At 38.5% G+C, this 9,348-nt stretch overlaps 1 protein-coding gene across 1 annotated transcript; it reads right to left on the bottom strand.

Moving 5' to 3' along the window:
- Positions 1–1,823: 1,823 nt before the first annotated feature.
- Positions 1,824–9,091, bottom strand: LOC108849503 (cytochrome P450 711A1). Its single transcript, XM_057007010.1, has 5 exons — positions 8,764–9,091; positions 3,346–3,498; positions 2,485–3,244; positions 2,317–2,412; positions 1,824–2,202 (listed from the first exon to the last, which is right to left on the bottom strand). The coding sequence occupies exons 1-5, from the start codon at positions 9,006–9,008 to the stop codon at positions 1,873–1,875; spliced, it is 1,584 nt and encodes a 527-aa protein (XP_056862990.1). The 5' UTR covers positions 9,009–9,091; the 3' UTR covers positions 1,824–1,872.
- Between the last annotated feature and the right edge of the window lie 257 nt (positions 9,092–9,348).

Genomic DNA, 9,348 nt, shown 5'->3' with positions numbered 1-9,348 from the left:
TATTCTGATTTACAATTATGACAATAATCAAATGATTGTTAAAACAATAAAATATCCATGCGTAGCATGGGCGAAATACTAGTTTATATATATACACAAAACATTATAAATGTCTATTCACTATACATGTTCCTAAATCTGACGAGTAAAGAGGTTAAATGACACCAACGAAGAGAAATGAAAAAAAGACATCATACAGAGATGAAAAGAGATGAATGAAAGCCTCTTTTATAAAGGAAAATAAACTAAGACAAGTTCACATGCAGATAGTGAAGGAGTGGCGTTGCCATCACATTATGAAAAGGAGTCCACTGCCACAAATCAGAACTTTAAAAATTACAAAAATACATGATGCTAACAAAGAAAAAAAAGTGATAGATACAAAATATGTCATAGAAGGAGCAGGCAGTGAAATCTACCACAAGAAATCATAGCATGAAACAGTCACATGGGTGTAAACATAAATCTGCAAAAAAGAACATAGTCAAAAGATGATAGAGACTTATACTTTAAACATCACTAGACACGCAAAAATCCCATTTTTGTAGTTTGTACTTAATACATTTTTTGACACAGCTCACAATTCAAACCTTGATTATGTGAAATTGGAGATTTTACGCCGAAAATTTCAAGAGGCAGACACATAAAAAAAGAGAAAATGATTTGTTCTTAGCAAAACAAGTTTTTTTTAAGTCGGCAGAGGATGAGTTTCCATGACAGATGATGACAAACTTAGTTTACGATAAAACCCTTTTACTTTTTGTGTGTGACTGTGTATAAAATTGAAAGACAATTTTGAAACTAACATTAGATTTAGATTAATGCTACAACTACTAGCCATATGTTTCTTTGTTAGAAATAATTGAAGTGAAATATTGTTAGAAGATAAATTAGAACAAACTTTTAAAAATTATTTTATGATTTGTAATTTGATTTGTAAAATAATTAGATTATATTATCTAAGTTTATGACTTATAAAATAAATATACAAATTTTACGTAATAAAAATATAAAACTTAATTTAATTTTTATCTAAAATGAATTAAACATTTTAAATATAATTAAATAATTTGTATATTTTTATACCCGAAGGGTTTAAACCTAGTATACTATTTAAGATGATTATCCAGCTCAGCACATCATGGCTTGTCCAAGTCGTCCCTCAGGTGTTGTCTACTTATGTGCCCTTGCTTTTTGTTAGCAATCGCACAGCTCCGTTTCTGACGCGCTTCTTGAACTACGTCTTGAAACACTTCTTGATCTACATCCTGTAGTACCTCCTGATATACTTTCTTGTATTACTTTTTCAAATCAGTCAGCATTACATCTTCGATCTCTCTCTTGATGAGTGCGTTTTAGAATACAAGCGCCTTCTCAAACACAACACTAACAAATTCCTAGCTCAAACCTTAAGACAAACAATTCAATCTCATATCTCAAAAGCCAAGAGGTTGATAAGAATAGTTGGGGGTGAAGTTGGTTGGAGCGTTGGATGGCTGCTCGGCCATGGGAGACTTGACTTATGGACGCTACAGATGCCGCCACGCTTCCTCCTTCTAAACATTTGAAGTCACCGGAAACGTTAGACGTTGTTAAAGTTCGAAGAAACAATGTGACAACTCGGGTATCTGCAAAACCTCCTCCCCATATGTTATCTTCAAGTCTCGGTTCGTCTTTTATCTCTATCTGCACTTCAACCACACCTTCTTGCGGAACTACTAGACTTGTTTCAGACAACTCTAGCTGTCAAGTAAACAGCTTGTTGTTGTCTGTGTTGTGAGATATTTTGTTTTCTATGAAACTACATTGGAGTTTTTGGCGAATCTAAATATAAAACTGCGGTTTCACATTTATTTCATCAGTTTTATAAAATCAGAATCTTTTGATGGCTCTGAGCTTAACACCATTCTTGAAGCTGAGGATTACACCATAATCAAGCTGCAGTGGTTTTTCCATATCTGGAGAATGTCTAAAAATGTAATTACGGTAGAGATGCAACAAGGTGAGTTTGATCTCTTGCAGGGCAAATCTTTGTCCAACACAGGCTCGTGGACCAATGCCAAACGGGATGAAAGCATATGGATGTCTAAGTTTCTCCCCTTCTCCGTAGGGATCAAATCTCTCCGGCTTAAACTTTTCTGGCTCTGGAAAATTTTTGGGGTCCTTTGCTAGAACCCCTAGTGCCAACCAAACCCATGTCCCCTAAACACCAATAATAAGGGTGAGTTTCTTTAAATGGATTATTAGTATGTTTTTTTGTCAACCATTCAAAGTGTTTTGAAAGGAAACATAAATAAGGTTTTGAGTTGATGATACCTTGGGAAGTAGGTAACCTCCTATCTCCACTTCTTTTGATGTTTCCCTTGCAACCAATGGGGAGACCATGTAGAATCTCATAGTCTCTTTGATGACCTACAAAAAAAAAAAATCCATAAAAAAAAAATCTAATACCGTCACTGAAAATCAACTTGTTGGATAAGCAACCTGATCAAGGTATGGAAATTTGTATTTTAATTCATGGGAAGTTGGGATCAAATCACGTCCTCCAAACCCGTCAATCTCTTGAAGCAGACGTTTCTCAACTTCAAGATGAGCAGAGACTAAGTAGAGAACAGAGGATAATGTGAAAGCAGTGGTTGCAGAGCCAGCAAGAAGATGCTCATAAGTCACAGCGCTAATATAATCAGGTGTAAAGATGCACTTGGCAAAAGAGTCCAACTCTCTAGCTTTCAAAATCAATGACAAGAAATCTTTTGAGTCAGTATCTCTCTCCTTGGCTCGCTTTGACACAATCTCATTGAGTTGTCCACTAAGTCTCGTGTTAGTCTTCTCGACTCTCCAGTCCATAGTTCCTGGTATTCTCTTCAGAATCTGCCTGAATGGCTCTTGTAAGATCGGAATCAGTAAGCCTAAGATGATGGAGAGTGAGCCAGACAAATCCATCTTGAGCTGTGTTGTGGAGTACACATGCTGGTTTATGAAATCAGTAACCTCTACATTGCTATCTTTTTTAATTGTTTTTTTACCCGACAGGCCAAAATCCACTCCAAAAGCAGCTTCTCCGATGATATCTGTGGTTAGCTTGAGGAAGAGATCGGAGATAACGACATCTTCTGGTACTTCAGTATCAAGATTATGAGTAGCACAAGTGATGAAATTTTGCATTGTTGGGATAAGACTTGTCAAATGTGAAGGCTGGTAGAGAGATAAGATGGTGTTTCTCATTTTAGACCATCTCTTGTCCCTGTCAAAAGTTTATGAATCATTTAATATTTATAGAATGGTTAGAAGAAGAGCGAGAGATGTTTATAATGAAAATGGTGGTTCTAATCAAGAAGCATATACCTGGTGAAGAAGAGACCTTTCTGGTGAAGAGGAGAGGCTGAGATTGGAGAAGGAATACTTCTGTTTGGAATGTCTTTGAACTTTTTTATCCCAACTTCTCTGCAAAGCTCTGCTTCTGCAACTATTATCAATGGTTGCCTCCCCATCTGAAATCTGTATTTTGATAGTTTATTTTTTAATGGATGTTGGATTAAGCTTGATAGCTTAAGAAGCAAGCAACCTATTCCTAATGGGCTTATGATCTAGTTAAGATAAAGATCATATTGTGTTTGAGTTTATCTACTAGGAATAGGATATTTGATTTCTATATAAAGCAATGTCGTGTGTTGACATATGCTATGAGTTTTGTGAGAGTGCTTTCTAATATTGCGTTTGAGATCTTTGGGTGATTGAATAAGAAGAACTTCTTCTTTGATTTCGTGTTCGAGAATCCTTTACTAAGTTTCTGAATCTATATTTGGTATCAGAGCCTTCAATAAACAATCATGACAGACGTGAAGGAAGAACCTGAGCTGGGAAAGAAGGACATCGGGTCTTCATCCATAAAGCTTCCTATGCTATCTTCTACAAACTACACAGTCTGGGCTATGAAGATGAAAATCGCATTGAAGGTCAACAAAGTTTGGGAAGTAGTCGAATCTGAGAACAAGTCTGAAGATAAAAATAATCTAGCCATCGCACTCTTATTTCAGTCTATACCAGAGGCTTTAACCTTACAAGTAGGAGATCTCGATTCAGCGAAAGCTGTATGGGACGCTATTAAAGGTCGCCATGTCGGAGCAGAAAGAGTTCGAGAGGCTCGGTTACAGACGTTAATGGCGGAATTCGATCGTATTAAGATGAAAGATGAAGATAAAATTGATACGTTTGTGGGAAAATTGACTGAGATATCATCAAAGTCATCATCCTTGGGTGAGACCATTGAAGAGCCTAAGCTAGTAAAGAAATTTCTTAAGAGCTTGCCTAGGAAGAAGTACATACACATGGTCGCTTCTTTAGAGCAAGTACTGGATCTAAATACAACTAGTTTTGAGGATATCGTCGGAAGATTAAAGGCTTATGAAGAAAGAATTACCGAGGAAGAAGATGATGTACAAGATGATCAGGAAAAGTTGATGTATACTGATTCTGGACAAGACAATGGGAGTTATGGAAGAGGCAGAGGACGCGGTGGTCGCGGTAACTGGAGAGGAAGAGGCCGTGGCCGCACCGGTGGTTCGTTCCAAAGCCAAAGAGATGCTTTCAGACAGGGTCGAGTTCGAGATATATCACATATTACTTGTTTTCAGTGTGATAAACAGGGGCATTATGCGACTGAGTGTCCAGAGAGACAGCTAAAGCTCCAAGAAGCTATTGAGAAAAAGGATGATGCCACTCAAGAAGCAGATGAGTTGATGATGCATGAAATTGTGTTTCTTAATGAGAAGAAAGTGAATCCTAAAGCCTTCGAAGCAGAGTCTGATACAAAGGATGTGTGGTATCTTGACAACGGAGCCAGCAACCACATGAGTGGTAACCGACTATTCTTTTGTGATCTTGATGAAACTGTCACAGGGATAGTACGCTTTGGTGATGATTCGGTCATCGATATAAAAGGAAAAGGTGCAGTACGGTTTGTTCTTAAGAATGGCATGAAGAAGGTTCTGAAAAACGTCTACTATATACCGGGACTTAGGAGCAATATTGTGAGCTTGGGTCAAGCGACTGAGGTAGGATGTGAGGTACTAATGAAGGATGACACACTCTCAATGTTTGATCGATTTGGCGCGCTAATGGTCAGAACCACACGATCAAAGAACCGCCTATACAAAGTCATCTTACAAGTTGACTACATACGGTGTCTTCAGATTAAATCATCTGCAGAAATGGTGAAGTGGCATGCACGCTTGGGTCACATTAACAAAGAGGCGATGAAGATGATGGTTCGTAAAGAACTAGTTATTGGTATTCCCAAACTAGAAGTAAGTAACGAGACGTGTGTGTCGTGTCTGCGTGGGAAACAGACTAGACAACCGTTCCCAAAGGCAACAACATATCGAGCAACAAGTCTACTTGAACTAGTTCACGGTGACTTGTGTGGGCCTATTACTCCGACAACCTCTGGACGAAAGAAATATGTTTTTGTGCTCATAGATGACTACTCTCGTTACATGTGGTCTATACTGCTGGAAGCAAAAGATGAAGCTTTTGAGAAATTCAAACGGTTTAAAGAGCTTGCGGAACAAGAAACTCAGACAGAGATTAAAACTTTTCGAACTGATAGGGGAGGAGAGTTTACTTCTCATGAGTTTCAAACCTACTGCGACAAGAATGGAATCAAGAGACACTTGACTGCTCCTTACTCACCACAACAAAATGGTGTGGTGGAGAGACGTAACCGGAGACTGCTAGAGATGACAAGGAGCCTGTTGAAACATATGAATATGCCGAATCTGTTTTGGGGTGAAGCAATAAGACATGCTACCTATCTCATAAATCGTGTTGCCACTCGGTCTCTTGAAGGCAAAACACCGTATGAAGCGTTGAGGAATAAGAAACCAAGTTTATCTCATCTGAGAGTGTTTGGGTGCGTAGCATACGCAAGAACAGAGGCTGCAGGTAGGAAGAAACTTGATGACAGAAGCAGAGTATTGGTTCATCTTGGGACTGAGCCCGGAAGCAAGGCCTATAGACTTGTTGATCCATTGACAAAACGGATTATAGTGAGTCGTGATGTCATATTTAATGAGGAAAAGGAGTGGAACTGGAATCATACTCCTAGTAGTAGTGTCTCGATATGTGGTGATCCTGGAGAGTTTAGTGTTCCTATTAAAGCTTTGAGTGATGCTCCGGCGGATGATGAGACTGTTCAGGAAGATAATGATGATGAACCAGAGGTAGAAGAAGAACATACAGACAACGAGGAAGAGGATGATCATAATCCACAAACAAGAAGGTCAACCCGTGTATCTACCAAACCTTCTTACCTTGATGATTACCTTCTTAGTGCAATAGCAGAGTGTGAGCATTTGTTGCTCAGTATCAACGATGAGCCATGGGATTTTAATGAGGCAAAAGGATTGAAAGTATGGATTGAAGCATGTGAAGATGAGCTGTTCTCGATAGAAAAAAATGATACATGGGATCTTGTGGAACTACCGGTAGGAGTGAAGCCTATTGGCCTTAAATGGGTGTTCAAGATCAAACGAAATGCGGATGGGAGTATTAGTAAATACAAGGCGCGACTTGTAGCTAAGGGATATGTACAGCGACAAGGTGTGGACTTTGATGAAGTATTTGCGCCTGTTGCTCGTGTAGAAACCATCCGACTAATCACTGCTCTTGCTGCGTCAAAGGGATGGGAAATACACCACTTGGATGTAAAGACCGCATTCCTCCATGGAGATTTAAAAGAGGAGGTTTATGTCAGTCAACCTGAAGGTTTTGTTGTGGCAGGAATGGAAAACAGAGTGTATAAACTGAAGAAAGCTCTCTACGGCTTGCGTCAAGCACCTAGAGCCTGGAACGTTAAGTTGAACAAGATTCTACAGGGACTGAGCTTTGAGAGATGTTCGAAGGAACCATCTCTTTACCGTAAGGAGGTGAGCAATGATCTACTGATTGTAGTGGTGTATGTAGATGACTTGCTGGTTACTGGATCCTCTGTTCAGATGATAAACGAGTTTAAGCAAAAGATGGCTGCCAAGTTCGAGATGAGTGACCTTGGAAAACTAACTTATTATTTGGGAATTGAGGTTCAGCAATACGAAGGAGGTATTATACTAAAACAAGATCGCTACGCGCAAAGGATACTTGATGAAGCTGGTATGAATTCTTGTAATGCGACTCATGTGCCTATGGAGATGAATGCAAAGTTTTCAAAGGCGGTTACAGAGAAGAACGTTGACGCAAGGGAATATCGCAGGCGTATTGGATGTCTCAGGTACCTCCTTCACACTCGTCCTGACCTGTCGTTTTCAGTTGGCGTGCTCAGCAGATATATGCAAGAGCCAAAAGAATCCCACAGTGCAGCCTTGAAACAAGTCCTAAGGTATCTACGAGGGACGTGCTCTCTTGGTCTTCACTTTAGACGTGATGAGGAAGTGAAATTGTTGGGTTTCAGTGACAGCTCCCACAATGTTGATCATGATGATGGCAAGAGCACAACTGGTCATATATTTTATCTTGGAAGGAGTCCTATTACCTGGTGTTCGACTAAGCAAGAGATAGTAGCACTGTCATCTTGCGAGGCTGAGTTCATGGCGGCAACCGAGGCTGCGAAACAAGCCATCTGGCTTCAGGAACTTCTGAGTGAGGCTACCGGAGAAGGAATCAAGCATGTAACCATCATGGTTGATAATAAATCTGCTATAGCTCTTACTAAGAATCCGGTGTTCCACGGTCGCAGCAAGCACATACATCGGAGGTTTCATTTTATTCGAGAATGTGTGGAGAAAGAACAAGTTGAAGTGGAGCATGTGCCTGGGAATGAACAGCGAGCTGATATACTGACTAAGTCACTTGGGAGGATCAAGTTTAAAGAAATGAAGAACTTGATTGGTATTGAAGATGTGAATGAAGTTGAGATCAAGCTTAAGGGAGGCAATGTTGGATTAAGCTTGTCGATGAAACAAGCAAGCAAGCAACCTATTCCTAATGGGCTTATGATCTAGTTAAGATAAAGATCATATTGTGTTTGAGTTTATCTACTAGGAATAGGATATTTGATTTCTATATAAAGCAATGTCGTGTGTTGACATATGCTATGAGTTTTGTGAGAGTGCTTTCTAATATTGCGTTTGAGATCTTTGGGTGATTGAATAAGAAGAACTTCTTTTTTGATTTCGTGTTCGAGAATCCTTTACTAAGTTTCTGAATCTATAATGGATACCTTTCATTGGTTTTATAAGTTTCTGTCTTTTTTTTTCTTATAATCAATTCTGTTCATCTTTTCTTTTTTCCACAAACACTTTGTGTTCATCAATCAGGAAATGATAACAAACTGGTTCATCAATAAGAGATTGTAATACAAACCAAACTGAATTGACTCTAAACCAAACTGGTTCAAACTGCACTCAAATCGAACTGTATTTGTAATTTGTTTCCTTTTACAACAAAGAACAATGAAAAAAACCGATTTTATTGCAGCTGAACCAAACCGAACTGAATAACTAGAAGAATTGTATACCGTTGACTATATTTATGTTTTAAAATAAATGTTAGTATCATATTAATACATATACCAGTAAATATATAATTATTTAAAAGGATTAAGTTGTTTTTTCATTGTAAATCAAACTGACCGAAACCAAAAAAATGAATCAAAATGACCCAAAATTAAAATGAATCACACAAAACCAAATTACAAACCACTATCGTCTCAGTTTTGGAGAAAAAGAAACACACGTACTAACTATGAATCCAGAGAGAGGGGTGGACCTGAAGATCGGGCCATAGTGCTTAGCAAGAACGGAGAAGACGTCAGGGCCGTACTTAGCCATCATGGGCAAGTGGCCAACAAGAGGCATAGCGGTTGGACCGGGGACATTGAGTACGGACCAGGAAGGTCGGTACAAGTAGAAGACAATAACCACAACCGCTATAAAACTCAAGAATGGAACAAGAACTCGGTTTTGTACTAAGAATAGATCTAGAACTTCCCACCATAAATGTTGCGTCTTCATCTCTCTAACCTCTAAAGTTCTCTATATTTTTCTTTTTAATGTGTGCTGGTTCTGATGGGTGGTTCATTAGTTTATACTTTTGTAGTATTTATGTGCTTTTTGGAAAGTTGGTTCTACTTTCATTCCACTATCCCACCATTAGATAGCTGGAAACTTTTGGTCAAAAAGAAAAAAAGATAGCTGGAAACTATTTTGTAAAAGACAAAATGCGTTGAAATTATTTGTCAAATTCTGATTTCTACAACTGGGTGATTGTAACTAGGGGTGTTAAATCTTAATAAAACCAAACCGAACCAAAATAAAAAATGGTTTTATTTACAATACTTAAAAAATGGTTTTA

The sequence above is a fragment of the Raphanus sativus genome, chromosome 4, assembly GCF_000801105.2.
Source record: "Raphanus sativus cultivar WK10039 chromosome 4, ASM80110v3, whole genome shotgun sequence".
Classification (NCBI taxonomy): domain Eukaryota; kingdom Viridiplantae; phylum Streptophyta; class Magnoliopsida; order Brassicales; family Brassicaceae; genus Raphanus; species Raphanus sativus.
This window is presented reverse-complemented; position numbering and strand designations above follow the sequence as displayed.